Source organism: Trichosurus vulpecula, chromosome 4 (assembly GCF_011100635.1).
Source record: "Trichosurus vulpecula isolate mTriVul1 chromosome 4, mTriVul1.pri, whole genome shotgun sequence".
Classification (NCBI taxonomy): domain Eukaryota; kingdom Metazoa; phylum Chordata; class Mammalia; order Diprotodontia; family Phalangeridae; genus Trichosurus; species Trichosurus vulpecula.
The window spans coordinates 339,148,523-339,164,812 of record NC_050576.1 but is presented as its reverse complement, the minus strand read 5'-3'; the positions used below and the strand labels follow the sequence as shown (position 1 = coordinate 339,164,812).

The following is a 16,290-nucleotide window of genomic DNA, read 5'->3' as shown; positions in this document are numbered from 1 at the left end:
GGTGGGGTGAAAGGGCTTCATCCTTGACACATTCAGGGCCTCCTGCAATGTCTGAATATAGTGTTTCTGGAAAATATGGCAACTCAGCAAGACAAGTTCAGAGGACTTCTTAACTACCCTTAACAGGCACCCAAACCCTGATGTATGCACTCCAAACTGGCATGACTCTTGGACCCAAAAAAGAATCAATCTTTGGCAGGCTGATGGTAGGTCCACTTGCATCTCAATATAGGATCTCCTGGCACTCCAAGACAGTCCCCAAATTATTCAGAGACATTAAATGAAAAGTGCTATACCAGTAAGAAGTTCTATGTCTTCTGCAACAGACCACTGCTACATGACCCTGTTTAGAATTTTACATATCACTATATGGAAGTTTTAGTGGGTATGATTTGATATTTGTCACTATAGTCAATGCCATGAGATATATGCTTGGAGCCAAGAACCCTTCAGAGAAGGCTTGTAAGCCCTACGATGCTACAGGATCAGAAGCACAAATTGTTAGAGTTGGTAGGGAATTACAGGTTATCTACCCTCCTTATTTTGACAGATGGCCCTAGTACCTGGAATATAATGATACTGAAAATGAACAGGTAGTTCTTTGCTGCCCTGACACCAAGCGAGAAGCTGACAAGAGAGTCGCAGCCGCCATCTGCTGCCATCCGTCGCGTAGACCCTGCCAGAGCCGTCGCCGTCGCCGCTATATGGACGATCGGGAGGATCTGGCATACCAGGCGAAACTGTCCGAGCAGGCCGAGTGATACGATGAAATGGTGGAGTCAATGAAGAAAGTAGCAGGAATGGTTGTGGAGTTGACAGCTGAAGAAAGAAACCTACTGTCACTTGCATATGAGAATGTGATTGGAGCCAGAAGATCGTCCTGGCGGATAATCAGCAGCATTGAACAGAAAGAAGAGGGAGGAGAAGATAAACGAAAAATGATTCGGGAATATCGGCAAATGGTTGAGACTGAACTAAAATTAATCTGTTGTGACATTCTGGACGTACTGGACAAACACCTCATTCCAGCAGTAAACACTGGCGAGTCCAAGGTTTTCTATTATAAAATGAAAGGGGACTACCACAGGTTATCTGGCTGAATTTGCCACAGGAAATGACAGGAAGGAGGCTGCAGAGCAAAGCCTGGTGGCTTATAAAGCTGCTAGTGATATCGCAATGATAGAACTTCCGCCAATGACCCCATCCCCTTAGGTCTTGCTCTCAACTTTTCTGTATTCTACTATGAAATTCTTAATTCCCCTGACCGTGCCTACAGGTTGGCAAAAGCAGCTTTTGATGAAGCAATTGCAGAACTGGATACGCTGAGTGAAGAAAGCTATAAGGACTCGACTCTTATCATGCAGTTGTTACGTGATAACCTGATACTATGGACTTCAGATATTCAGGGTGATGGTGAAGAACAGAATAAAGAACCGCTGCGGGATGTGGAAGATGAAAACCAGTGAGAGACATCAAAGCCAACAAGAGAATCCATCTCTGACCACCCCATTCCTCCCCATCTCTCCCCCCGAAACTTCCCCATTGTCACTGAGAACCACCAAATCTGACTTTTACATTTGGTCTCAGAATTTAGGTTCCTGCCCTGTTGGTTTTTTTTTTTTAAACAGTTTTCCAAGTTCTTAAAGGCAAGAGTGAACTTCTGTGGATTTTACTGGTCCCAGCTTTTAGGTTCTTTAAGACACTAACAGGACTGCATAGAGGCTTTTCCAGCATTACTGTATTGTCTCCGTGCCAGATGTGGCAAGATATCCATTAGAGATGGATATTACATTGGAATGCCATTAGACTTCTAGGTGAAGCGAGAGTCTAGGAGAGAGGTTTATTGCACTGTAAGGCGCATGTGGTGGCATTTTTCCTTTTTATAATTGTTTAAACCGAATTTTATACCAATGTTTAAAATTAATTGGGTGTTTAGCTTGAAGTTACAGGTTGCGTTGGAACGTTTATTGTAGTGGTTTTGCTGTAAAAAGTGTTTCCAAACTGTGCTGAAATGGTGCTGGTAACAGGGCTGTAACAACAATCCGAGGCTGCTCATTCTTGCCGACTTTGACCTTCCCTCACAGCAGGTTAGTATTGAAGGTGGTATTGAAAAGCCTGCATTCGTGTTCAATTCTTTGGTTTTTCTCCTTCCCTCTTCCCCTTTTCCCCCTTTACTAAACTCTGCCCTCCTTCGCTCCCTCGGCCTCTTTCGTTCAGTATGTGTAACTTGAAGCTAATTTGTACTACTGGATATCTGACTGGAGCCACAGATACAGAATCTGTATCGTTCTTACTGAAACACAGCATGGAATTAACATTAAACTTAAAACAAACCTAAATTAAAAAAAAGACAAAACAGAAAATGAGTAGGTGTACAATTTTATTGGTATGGGAAACCCTGGCTTAGGAAAGTCATAGAGGGCAGCACCTATTCCATCTTGGCAAATTTATAGTTTTACAGTTACCTAGCACTGAGAGGTTAAGCGAATTAGTCAGGGTCACAGAGTCAGTATGTATCAGGGGCCATATCTAAACCCAGATCTTTCTGGCCTCAGGTTTGGCTCTCCACTACCCTATATGTCCTGCATATACATTTCTTAATAAATTTCTATTGAATTGAATCAAAGCCCAAAGTCTTTCTTCTGACACTAAAAGCATCCTGGTGCGGCCCTCATATCCCGACTGGAAGGCTACAATAGCCTTCAGATTGGTCTCTGGTCTTCAATTTTCTCTTCACTCCAGTTCAGTCCTTCTTCCACCCAGCTACCAAAGTGATATTCCTAAAGTGCATGTCTGACCTACCCTCATACAATAAACTCCAAGGGCTCCCAATCGCCTCCGGGATCAAATATAAAATCCTCTGTTTGGTTTCAAATCCTGCCCCTTCTCTTCCCTTTCCAGTCTTCTTACATCTTATTCCCACTCCCAACAACAAACAAACTCAGCGATTCAATAACCCTGGCCTTCTTGCTGTTCCTTCCGGGCTTTTCTTAAGTTCTAAAATGCTTTCCTTCCTCCTCTCTGCCTCCGGGCTTCCCTGTTTTCTTTCAAGAGTGAGCTAAAAATCTCACCTTCTCCTAGAAGCTTTTCTCAATCCCTCTTAATTCTACGGCATCAATTGATTATCTTCAGTTTATCCGGTATATAGCTTGTTTGTACAAAGTCTGCACAAAGTCGTCCTTTTCTTCCCCCCTCCCCCCCATTAGAGTGTAAGCTCCTTCAAGGCAGGGACCTTTTTGCCTTTCTTTTTATCTTCGGAGATTGTCACAAGTGCCTGGGCACATCGGCTTTTCCATCCGCAGTAACTTTTGAACTCTCTCCTCGCCTTTCCCTTGGTGGCCTCCAGGGGCCGCGGTCCGGTCCTGGGGAGTGAGGTTACCCTGCCGGCCGCGCTGTGACGCTGCCGAGCCCCGCCAAGGACCGCAGTCCGTCCGTCAGTCCGCCACCGAGGTGACTGCATCGCTGGCATCATGACTCCGCGGAGGGTAGCTCTGGTCCTAGCCGGCTGCGGCGTGTTCGATGGCAGCGAACTGCACGAAGCCTCAGCCGTATTGGTTCATCTCAGCCGCGGCGGGGCGGAGGTCCGGGTCTGGCGGGGCTCCGGGGAAGGAAGAAGCGAGAGAGGGACGGACACAGAGCATGGCCTGGGTTGCCTTGACCTAGAGAGCGCCCACCACCCTGCAGCTACTGCTGCAGCCAGGGCTGCAGCTGGGGCCGGGGCCGGGATCGGGGAAGGGAAGCGGGGGTCTTAATGGAGAGCGCTAATCACGGCTAACCCACTAATATCGTTTCGGACTGCAATCAGGAAAGGCAGGACGAATTTACCAGGCCTAACTTCCTCCATTTCTCTTACTTTCTTTTTATTTACTAGCGGTAGCGTTTTAAAAATTGCAGTGAACGTGGCGCCGTTTTCTGTGCTCGGCAGAGTTCACTAGCTTTCCAAATGAATGTGGTGCAAATGGAGATTTTCCCAATGGAAGTAGAAATACTAAAGGCAAAGCTAAGACTGGAAAGTGGACTGCATTTCCGAGCGACCACTTTAAGAAACGGCCCCCTGTAGTCCTCACTCTTCCCCGCCCACCCCTCGCGTTTTCCAGTCACTTACACAGCTCCAAAACCCAACAGCTCTCCTAGATGGTCATCAGGCTTTGTCCAAGATTACCTTGTATCTATTTTAATTATGTACTTGGTTCTGTCCTTGAGACTTTGTTTTTTGCTTCTTGGGATTGTGGATTTCTAAGTTGTACTAATACTGTTTGTGATTAGGTAGGATATAATACAGCCTAGACTCTCCTTTTCAATAATCTAGTAGAAAAGGCATTTTAAAAGCGTTGTAAGGGACCTTAGAGGTAATTTAGTCTTACTACTCTCTTTAAATGGGAGGAATATGAGGCCCCAACAGGTAAGTGACTTGTCCCAGGTCCTACCCATACAAAGGATAAATGCTTCATGAATTTAAATTATGTAGTCTTAAAATACAGTTTTTGGAACTCCTCAACAGAATAGCTACTAATATGATGAAGTAAATCTTTTACGGACAAAGATATGTGTGCAGAATCACTGTGAAGTAACAGGAATCCATTTTTTTTGTCTGAGTGGGTTTTTTTTGCCTTTCCTTGTAAAATTTTTAAACTTTGTGCCAAAAAGTGTGTGTGAAGAGGATACATAAACACAAATTTTAGAATTTTTTTTCCTTTTTTGGCAGGGCAATTGGGGTTAAGTGACTTGCCCAAGGTCACACAGGTAGTAAGTGTGTCAAGTGTCTGAGGCCTTATTTGAACTCAGGTCCTCGCTGCTCCAGGGCTGGTGCTCTACTCACTGAGCCACCTAGCAGCCCCAAGTGTTAGAGTTTTGATTATATACACCAGAGATAGAGATGAATTTGCTTTTGCTAAATAAAAAATATAAAAAAGATGACATTTAAACCTAATACTTAGTGGTATACTTAACTACAATTTCATATTTTATTAACAGACCATTTAATATATGTAGTCTCTACAAGGTCCCTACTCTAGGAATTACTAAGCCAAAGTTCGATGGAAATTGTGTGATTTGTATGTTACTAAAATGAAAAATTGATGACTTTTTTTTTTTTTACTGTGAGCCTTCCATTTGCTCTTTTTTTTAAAAAAAAATCCATTTAGACTCTTTTTTTGGAACAAAATACAGGAACCACTCCATGACTATAAACTGCATTTAAAGGGAAACGGCTTAATCTATACACTCCCATGTGTTTTTAGGCTTCTCCAAATTGGAGCTATAAAACTATGCCTATATTGGAGACAGAATGGAATACTAAAATTCTAAATTAGATTCATCTTCAATAATAATAGCATTAGAAAAAGTACCATTAACACTTTTCTACTGTAACTTGGACTTATTTTTATTAATATACATTTATTAAATATACTTATTAAAACTTATTTGATCTTCGGTTTCTTGTTGGACTATTTCCCGTTGGAAGTGGGTTTATTTGTTGAGTATCTTCTCCAGAAAACATCCGCAGTTTCTCTTGGATTTTCTATGTGCTGGTTATGCTTACCATATATTGGCTTTGAGGGCCCACACAGTTGTAGAGCGGTGTTTTTGACTTTGATTCCTATGTTCAAATATGTAACATTTAAAAAAAATAGTGATGCAACAGAACCATTTATTTTTTGTTTCTGTTTTTGAAGGTAAAGATATTTGCACCTAACATGGAACAGATGCATGTAGTTAATCATTTGTCTGGCAACCCAACGGAAGAGAAGAGAAATGTGTTAGTAGAAAGTGCCAGGATTGCACGAGGTAATATTCAAGATTTGGCAGACCTGAAGGTCAGTGAGTTCGATGCTGTTATTTTTCCTGGTGAGTTGGCCCAAAACCTCTTATTCCATCTGTTTTAATGTATTTTGTTTAGAGGGAAAAGCACATCTACCAGAAGTTCTGGTGTATTGGAAAGACCATTGATTTGGGAGTGACAAAACATGAATTTTAAATTTGGCTCAAGACTTGGTATGCAGGATAAATCTGAAGTGGCTTCAGTGTTCTCATTAATTAAATGGATGTTGGATTTCTGGATCCTAAAGTCATATGATCATAGAACTAAGTATTTGATGGCACCTTTTTAGGTCATCTAAAGCAACTTCCCAGTTTTGCAAGTGAGAAAACTTAAGAACTAGAGGAGCCATGAAGTACCTTGTAGCTCTAAGTCTGTGATTCTGTCATCCTGGGCTTCAAAAGACTGAAAGGCTTGCAGAAGGTCACCCAGGTAGTGAGCAGCTGAGCTGGGGGCCAAATCTAGGATCACTGCCTCCAAATCCAGTGGATTTAGTTTCTCCTCCACTATGGGTGCTTTCACTTTCAGGATTAAAAGTCTGTGAAGCTATTTCATGAAGTAAAATATTCAGCTTATCTTAGTAGTAATTCCTTGATACTGTTTAAAAAAGTATAGTCTTGGGGCAGCTAGGTGGCCAGTGAGTAGAGCACCAGCCCTGGAGTCAGGAGCACCTGAGTTCAAATTCAGCCTCAGACACTTGCCACACTTACTAGCTGTGTGACCTTGGGCAAGTCACTTAACCCCAATTTCCCTGCCTTCCCCCTCCAAAAAAAAAAAGAAAAGAAAGAAAGAAAAAGTATAGTCTTACTGAGATTGACTTGCACTACCTTATACAATTTGTTTCTTTTTTTTGAGGGTTTGGTCTCCCTGCTTTTTATCTCTTCTGCCTCCAATCCTTTTTCCATATAGCTGTCAAAATTGCTGTATGCAGCCATGTCCTTCAGTTTTCAGTGAGTCCCTGTTGCCTTAGGGCAACATACAGACTCTTCAACTTGGCATCAGAAGCCCTTCACAATCTGGCTTTAGACTTATTTGACATTGCTTTTCTTCATACACTCTACCTCCTAGGCAAGTTTGCTGTTTCCTAAACTTTGCTGTTAGGTGAGACAGCTAGGTGGCTCAGTGGATAGAATGATGGGCCTGGAGTCAGGAAGACCCCAGTTCAAATTTGACCTCAGACACTTAGTAGTTGTGTGTCCTTGGGCAAGTTGCTTACGCTCTGTTTGCCTTAACCCACTGAGGAAGGAAATAGCAAACCACTCCAGAATCTTTGCCAAGAAAGCCCAATGGCCAGTGTTGGCATGATATGGTCCACAGGATGATGAACTGTCAGACTTGATGAGCAACAAATTTCACACTCCATCTCCTGCATCTGGCAGAGACTATATCACATGCCAGTAGTATATTACCTCGTCTCCCTCTTTCAATCCTTAGTACTCTTTAAGGACTCACCTATGAAAAAGAAGCTTTTCCTGATTTCTCTGGTTGTTAATGTTCTCTTCTGCCTAAAATTTTGACTGCTTACCTCTTTATCTGTTGTGTCCTGCCTGTAGAATGGAAGCTTTTTGCTATTTTTCATTTTGCCTTTGTATCCCCAGTGCCTTAAACATAATGGACTCTTAATCAATGCTTGTTAGAGTGTATTGGTTTGAATTTTGAAAAACAGTCATTTATATATTTGATTTCCTTACCCCTTGTGGCAATGTAGTTCAGCATGCATTTTTTAAATGATAAGATTTATTATTTTGAGACTATTTTGAAAATTTATAACATTCCTTCAAAGTATTGGAATATTCTGGTGTATTCTAAAACCATAATCTGGGATCACTGATGTAGGCAATCTACAATAGATCTGTTTTTAGACTGCAGGGATTTGGCAGGATTACCTACACAATGAACAGGCAAATGGCAAAGTAGGTCATTCTTATCCCCTTGTAGCAACCAGAACTGTTTATTTCATCATAACTTTGCTATAGTGATTGTTCCTGAGGATTGATGCTGATTTGGCATTCTAATGTTTTTGGGTGTTTTGATCCTCAGAGAACTATTTTTTAAATGATCTTAATTACTTAAATAGACTAAACTGTTTTACTTTCCTAAAAAGAGAGGTTGTATTTTTGATAAATTTGATTTATTCAGGTACTCTTTGCTTTACTTTTTATTTTGTACCTCTGCAAAGTCTCCTCATTTTATGGAGGTGCCCTGGGGTCCTTAGAGGTCTTCCCACCAAAGTGTAAATTCTCACAGGTCCTGTTAAATGGAAGACAAGCCAGTACTGGACTGTGGTTGAGAACCAACCCAGTTATGTCACCCAAGATGCTTCATCAGAATATGGCCACTAGATGAGGAACATATTAGACTCCAGCAACTTATGAAAAACATAAAGGTGGAGCTGTGATTTATGTCAATGGGAGGAATACCCATAACAGTAAAGTTGCGGATATTGAGGGATTTTATTTTGTGGCAAAGTTCAGAAGAATATGAAGTAGTAAACATTTGCATCTTCAGATTTGTACTCTTTCAATGTAAATTGTTGACATTTTTATAAGAATAATTCACCCTTAATATAACTTTGAACACTCAAGAACTCTGATCATTGCAATGACCAACCATGGTTCCAAAGGTCTCATGAAGAAGCATGCCATTCACCTCCTGACAGAATTGATGGTCTCAAGATTCAGAATAAGTCATGTATTTTAGAACATAGATATTGTGACAATTTGTTTTGCTTGACTGTGTACATTTATTATAAGGTCTTTGTTTTTCTGCCTTTTTTTCCCCGGTGGGGTTGGAGGTTGAGGTAGGGAGAGGGATAAAAAAAAGGACAGAAAGGAAAGTGACTGAGACGTATTTAGAAAAAAAAATGTAAAAAACCTCTGGTGAATCTATGAATTAGTCTATCCATTCTGGAAGGCAATATGGAACTTTGCCCCCAAAGTTATTAAACTCTGCGTATCTCTTGATCTAGCTGTACCATTATGCATTAGCAAGCACCTTAGCACACCCAAGATGGCCTGCTAGCTCAGGTTCTTTGATCTGCCTTTATAAAGAAAAGACATTTCAAAAAGGGTTAATAATCCTACTTTAATTAAGCAATGTAAGTAAAGAAGGTAAAGGTCATTCACTAATTTCAGGGGAAAGGTCAGCACCCTGAACGTAGGAGAAAATACAAGCAGAGAGAAATTAGCACAGAGATCCAATAGACAGGGCTTCAACTGTCTTAACAGAGTAATACATCACCGGACCGGGAGCACCAACTCTGGGTTCACAAAGAGGAGGGCTCCTTAACAACAGCTACCCAGAGTCTCATCTGGCCAAAGACCTCAGGTCTTCCCATGAGTGAGCCCCACAGCAAAATCTCACCTCAGAACATATATATATACACATACATATACATATACATATACATATACATATACATATACATATACATATACATATACATGTACATATACATATTTTATATATGTATATATACACACATACATACTATATATATATATAAATACACACATACAGACACACACACACACACACACACACTCACTCACTCTTTTGGCTAATAGGTTCAGAGCCAGAAGGCGTCACAACCCTCCTGACTTAGTGCCTAATTAGCTTAGTACCAAAAGGTATGTAAGCCTTCCTACAAGCCAGCCTCCCCTTAAACAAGCTTCACCTTAGCAAGTCCTTTAGGCAAGTTCCTCCCCCAACAGGCTCTATGTGACTCAGGATGTATCACAGCTATGAACTGGGCCAGAGCTCAAAGCAGCAAGACATCCATGATTGAAATACCTTTAGACCTGGGAACACGGCCCCTGTTCCAAGGAAAAAAGGGAACACATGTGGTCACATAAGCCTATTAATGGACGGAGAAGTTCTTATATTCCATTACTTCTACATATTACTAGACCTATACTGCAAAGAGATCAAAGAAAGAGGAAAAGGACCCATAAGTTCACATTTATAGTAGCTCTTTTTGTGGTGGCAAAGATTTGGAAATGGAGGGAATAACCATCAACTAAGGAATGACTGAAAAATTTATAGCATATGTATGTGATGGAATTATTTTGTGCTCTGAGAAATGATGAAGGGGCAATTTCAGAGAAACCTAGTGGGACTTATATGAACTGATGCAGAGTGAAGTGAGCTGAACTGGAACAATTCATACAATGGCGATAATAATAGAAAAAAAACTTTGAAAGACTGAAGAACACCGATCAAAGCTGATCACTGAATTAATAGAGCTCATGAGGAGCAAACGAATGAAAAAGTCATGTATTAAGTATTTATTGTTGTCAAACATACTTCCCACCTGACATTGAGGTGATGAATTCATAGTGCAGATTTGAACACGTGTACTTCTACACAAACACACATGTACACAAACACATACACACTCATGGCCAATGTGGGAATTTATTTTTCTTGACTATACACATATGATACAAGATCTTCATTTTTCTCTCTTTTTTCAGTTGTGGGGAGGAAATTTGGAGAGAGAGAGAAGATAGATTTTGATTATTTGAAAAGATAATATTTAATTAGTAAAAAGAAAAGTAACGGTTACTGAAGTCCAGAAAGAATCACAGACAAACACACTAGTTTTGAAAGCTGCAGGTAGAATTTATTATATATTTAAAGAGAAAAGCAGTCTATATATAATAGAGATCAGCAGTTTCGTGTACAGTCCTTTTTTTTTCTCTTTTACTGTGTATATGGAAATGCCCATTTTTCTTGTTTGTTAAGTTCCAAAGAAAAATAAATGCATTTTACAAAAAGAACTAACTCTTTGTATTTATAAAAGGCTCCTAGCTTTCTATTTTGAACTTGAATTATAGGTAAAAGATAAAATAACCAAGTTAATTTTATCTGCTAATATCATCTAGCTTTATGTACCAGGATTCTTACCTGTAAAGTCAGTTGTCTTTTTTTCTTGTGCCTGGGTTAGCTTTTTGTTGTTACTGAAGTTTAATCATACAGTTAACACCCTCTTTTTTGTTTTGTACCATCACTGGGCCAGTTCCCTTCAGACAGAATGACAGTCTTTGTTCCTTTGTGTTTATATGTGTCATCTGGTTACTGTGTTACTTAGTATGCTTTTATTCTGGGTTTCCCTTTTCCCTGCATCAAAAATTCCAGGTTGCTATGGGTCCTTTTTTTTCTCCTAGATTTTTATTTTTACCAAAGTTAATTCTACATCCATTTCAAGTTTCTACTATTAATGTGGTATAATGACTTCCCAGTTCCACATACTTGGTATTGTAGAATATTCTCTAGATCCTTGTTCTTAGTTGCTTTAAATGGTCCTGGTACTTCTCATTATATCTGAAGGTGGATTTGGTGTAGCCAAGAACCTCTGCTCCTGGGCTGTGGATGGAAAGGACTGTACCGTCAATAATGTTGTCAAGGCTACTCTGCAAGCCTTCCATAGTGCTAAGAAGCCCATAGGCTTGTGCTGCATATCTCCTGTGCTGGCAGCCAAAGTCTTCCCAGGTTGTGAAGTTACAGTTGGCCACGATAAAAATGTGGATGGAAGGTAAGAAAAACAACTAAAAGTTTACTTGTGGGTGAGTGTGTCATCAGGCTTTATGCTTTCTCATTTCTCTTTCCCAAATGAATGTAAGGGTGGCCCTTTTGTTATATTGCCAAAGTGCTTTTCATGACTGCACCATTTCACATGTGTGTGATAATGTGGAACAAGGCACGACTCATGTGCCACCTCCTACAAGAGGCCTCTCTTGCTTCCCGCAATTGTTAGGATCTTTGACTTCATGAAATTACTTTTTATGTGCTTATCTGTATAAGTGTGGTAGCAAGCCATTAGAATATAAGCTTCTTGAGGGCAGGAACCATTTTGCTTTTGTCATTGTGTCTTGACTGCTTAGCATATTATCTTGCACACAGTTGATGCTTGACAAATATTTTGTCCCTTAGGTCTCTCCAACTCAACATATTGAAAACACAACTTGTCTTTTCCTGTAAATCCATCCGTCTTACTAACTTCTCCCTTTCTGTTTCAAGTACCACTATTCTTCCAGTCACCCAACCTAGGAGTCATCTTTGACTCTTCATTCTCACTTATGCACCATATCAAGTCAGTTGTCAAGTTTAAGCCATTCTGTCTGTACAGTGCCTCTAATATTTTCCACTCCCCCACAGTCTCCTTGACTCACACAACCAGCCTGAACCAGGGTTCAAGCCCTCATCATCTCTTGCCTGAATTCTTGAAGTTGTCTCTTAATTTGTCTTCCTGTGTCCAGGCTTTTCTCTATCCAATCCATCTTCCATATATTTGCCAAGTTTAAATTCCTAAAGCATAGGTCTGACCAGGCCCCTCCCCTGCTCAAGAAGTTTCCATGGCTTCCTATTACCTCTAGGAAAAAATACCTACTCTTCAGCTTGGCATTTTAAACCCAGCAAATTCAGTTGCCTATCTTTTCAGAATGATAGCACATTACTCCCCCTTTACACTATGTTCCAGCCACACTCAAGCGCCTAATATTCAGCATACATGCCATCCCATCTCCCACCTCTGTGCTTTTGCATAGGCTATCTCACATCCCTGGAATACCCTCTCTCCTCATCTCCCCACTGACTCCCTTCCAAACTTACTTTAAGTACTGGCCCGTACAAGAACCTTCACTGATTCTTCCAGTTGTTAGTCCCTCTCAAAAAATTACTTCGTCGTTATATTGTATATGTTGATTTTACTTATCGGTGTTCTTGCTGCGTCCTTCCAGTAGGACCCAAGCTTCCTGAGGGCAAGAATTTGTTCCATTTTGTCTTTGATTAGTAGGTAGAACAGTGCCTGGAACATAGAAGGCACTAATAAATGCTTGTTCAATTGAATTGATTTGAAATGTAAGGATGGTAGCTTTGAATCATATCAGAGATACAGTATTCCCCTTTCCCTCCATCCCCTGCCTTACTAGAACAGAAATTTTTTCATTCTATTTGGTTCTATTGTGTCACTTAGTTACATGGACCAAATAATGCTTTCCATAATCATTTGTCATTGGATTTGATATATTTAGCTCTTTCTGTCATATTGATGGATGCTTCATTTTCAGCATCAAATTGAAACATTTTATCTCTCCAGTGCTGTCTTTAGAGAGATGCCAGCTGGCTTTGGTCTTAAATGTTGCAGCTCATGAATGAGGGCCAGTGTGAGTTAACCACACCTTCCCTACTGCCATACACCCTGGGTGCCTTAGAAAAGTCACATCTTTCAGTCCTATCTCTCTTTCTTTCACTAGGTTTCCTGATGCTGAAACGGCTGCTGCTATACAAGAACTTGGATGCAAACATGTTTGTAAGGATGTGGGTGAATCCCATGTAGATTCTACCAACAAGATAGTCACTACTTGTGCTTTCATGTGCAAGGCTCCTTTGCATGAGATTTTCGATGGGATTGGAACAATGGTGGGAGAAGTCTTAAAACTTGCTTGCTCAGCATCACTTTAGCATAAGAGCAGTGGCTTAAATGTAAAACATTTGGATGTTCTTGACCAATAAAAGATTCTATCAATCATAGCCAAGTGGATTCTGTGTCACATTGATTAAAGGTACTTACGCATTATTTTTTACCCAATATATCAGTAACACTCATTGCTTCATTGGGAAATGTAGTCTGAAGACAAGCAAATTACCATTCTTATGCCATTTGGTGCGTTTTGACAAGTAGAAGGCACCATTTTAATTCAACCTTTCAAGCAGATGGATAGCAGAATGTTCCAAAGCCTTTTTCCTGAACTGCCAGGTTGGATCCTTCACAGGGGCCAACTGCTACTGGAGTAGGTTGGTTTGGCTTTGAAAAATATGTCATATAATTTATTATAAATATGAACTTGGGCCTAGGACTGGACCTGAGAGTGACAAAGAGAACACTTAGTATTTGAGTTTCTGTTCTGTGCTTGAAATAACTTACTGAGCTGTTTAAAATATCATTTTTTTCTGTCAGTTTTCTGCATTTTACCAAGGTGCTAGGCATCTCTTTCTTACTTTTCCAATGATAATATAGATTAGAGGGACATTATGAATACAAAGCCTCTGTCTTCAGTAACTGGTAGCATTCATTGGGTTTTGTATTATCATGAGATAGTTTTAAAGGGTACTTAATAATAATAGTTAACGCTTATAAAGCACTTTCAGGTTTGCATAGTACTCTCCCTGCATTATCTCCTTTGACCTACTTGGTCAGTTCTTGTGAATCATTCATAGCAACATGCTTTTGGGCAGAGACAAAATACAATTTCAGCAACATATATAAGCATAGAATGGAATTATCCAATTCACTTTATCCAGTATTTTTATTAAGCACCTACTGTGTGCTAGACACTGAAGACTCAAAGACACAAATTAAAAGTAGTCCCTGGTTTTCAGGAGCTTACATTCAGATAAGTAAATGGAAGATAATTTGAGAATGAAGAGAGCTATTTTCTTAGTCCTCTAAGTGGAGGAATTTCATGGAAGGTATTATTATTAATGACTAGGTTCTTGCACAAAGTAGATACCCTATAAATATTTGTTAAATTATTACATTGACCTTTTAAAGATAATTTTTCTTTTCTTGTTTAAAAATTTATTTTTTTCGATTATCAAGCATTTCTTCTTTCCCTCCCAAATAAATACAAAACCCTTGCAGCATATAAACAAGCAAAATAAATTCAAACATTGGCCACATCCAAAAATGTGTGTCTCAGTTGTGCATATTAATTAGTCCATCACCTCTCTGTCTTGAGGTGAGCAGCATTCTTAATTAGTTTTTCCACATGAATTGCTATAAAAATGAATTACATTTTTAAAAGTGATTTGTGGTTTCACATTCTCATTAAAAATGTCTTCAAGTAATGTAATAGCAAGAGTCAGCAATACTTATAGCTATTAAGGCTATACGTTTCTTCTGCTGCAGGCACATAATAGCCCTGGCAACATCATATGATTATTCCTTAGTTCCACAAAGCACAGTGTTAGGTGAAATGGAAATTCATGGACAGCTCTATAGGCAGCATGGAATAGTCGGTCAACAAGCATTTATTTAGAATATACCATATGCCAAGCACTGTGCTAAGTTTGTAAAGGATAGAAAGAAAGGCACAAAACACCATCTCTGACCTCAAGGAGCTCATATTTTAAGGGAGAGACAACATGTAAGTAACTATGCATATACAAGATGCAGAATAGAAGGAAGCTAATTTCAGAGAAAGCACTGGGTGGACCAGAGGAGGCCTCCTACAGAAGGCAAGCTTGAGCTGAATCTTAAAGAAAGCAAGGGAAGCTAAGAGGTAGTAGGAAGGAGAACATTCAAGGCATTGGGGATAGACAGTCCAAAGACAGCTGGAACAGGGAACGTAGGAAGGAGCCAGGTTGCGAAGGGTTTTAAACGCCAAAATAAGGGACTTTATAATTGATCCTGGGGCTAATAGGGGGCCCTGGAGTTTATTGAATAGCAGGGTAATATAGTCTGACCTATACTTCAGGAAAATCACTTTGGCAGTTGAAACAATTTCACCATTAGGGCTGAACAAGCCAAGCAAGATCTAGCTGGTGGAATCTGTTTCAGGCAGACAAGTCAGAAAAGAAAGGATGGTATGAGATGAGAAAGCGGTTTCCAAGGGGATGAAGTGTGGACATTTTCAGAAAAGGACCAAGGAAGACAATAAGGCAAAATAACTTTGGTTCCCACAGTCCAACACCGGGGAAACACTCTTGGAGGATGACTCGGATGGGGAGTGGTTATAGGAGGAAGGCATTTGTACTGTCAACCTTAGATTCTCACACTTAGAACAGTTCTGGAAAAACAGTTTCAGGAGGTCTGAAACACAAAAACCTGCAAGCCAAATCCATATTGTCTCCATGTTGTCCAATAGCTTGAAAGACTATGGTGAAATTGTGGCGTAAACTGTGTCTGTAAGATTCCTCTGATTTTTCAATGTAGCAACCTAGTAGAATAAAGGAAATGAGGTCAGTCTGGCATGACCTGTTGTAATCATTGCTTAACCTGTCACTAAGCACCCATTTAATAACATGTTTTAGAATTCTTCCAGAAAAGCTGAGTGGCCTATGGTATGTAAGCTCCATTCTCTTAACATTACAAAAAAAATTTTTTTTAAAGTGAAACATTTGCATTTCCCAAGTTCTATATCACCTGTCCTGTTGTTCTCCATGATCTTTCAAAGATCGATAGTGGTGCTACAATTACATCCACTGTACTGATTCATTACCTTGGGATGTTCATAGGATTATAGATCTTAACTAGAAAGGACTCTAGAGTTAGTACAACCCTCTCATTTTACAGGTGAGGGAACTGAGGCACAGGGACATTAAGTGACTTGCCTATAGTCATACAAGTAGTAATTGTCAGAGGTGGAAATTAAACACAGGTCCTTTGAATTTTGAGCCACACTGCAGCACCATGTGGTTAGTTTGGAGCGAGGGAGTTGGTCTGTTGTCTCCCTTGTTAGATCGCAAAC

General features: G+C 40.0%; 1 protein-coding gene and 1 pseudogene across 1 annotated transcript; both read left to right on the top strand.

Annotated features, from left to right (window-relative positions):
* Window positions 1-704: 704 nt before the first annotated feature.
* Window positions 705-1,620, top strand: LOC118847773 (annotated as a pseudogene).
* A 1,781-nt stretch (window positions 1,621-3,401) lies between these two features.
* On the top strand, window positions 3,402-13,351 carry LOC118845276 (glutamine amidotransferase-like class 1 domain-containing protein 3A, mitochondrial). Its single transcript, XM_036753165.1, has 4 exons — window positions 3,402-3,581; window positions 5,676-5,847; window positions 11,150-11,354; window positions 13,075-13,351. Exons 1-4 carry the CDS (start codon window positions 3,471-3,473, stop codon window positions 13,280-13,282), a joined length of 696 nt encoding a protein of 231 aa, XP_036609060.1. The 5' UTR covers window positions 3,402-3,470; the 3' UTR covers window positions 13,283-13,351.
* Window positions 13,352-16,290: the final 2,939 nt, after the last annotated feature.

Coding starts and splice junctions, on each gene's coding strand:
- LOC118845276 (XM_036753165.1), top strand. CDS start 3,471: ATGACTCCGCGGAGGGTAGCTCTGGTCCTAGCCGGCTGCGGCGTGTTC. Junction 3,582..5,675: donor TCAGCCGCGGCGGGGCGGAG/GTCCGGGTCTGG, acceptor CTGTTTTTGAAG/GTAAAGATATTTGCACCTAA. Junction 5,848..11,149: donor CGATGCTGTTATTTTTCCTG/GTGAGTTGGCCC, acceptor TTATATCTGAAG/GTGGATTTGGTGTAGCCAAG.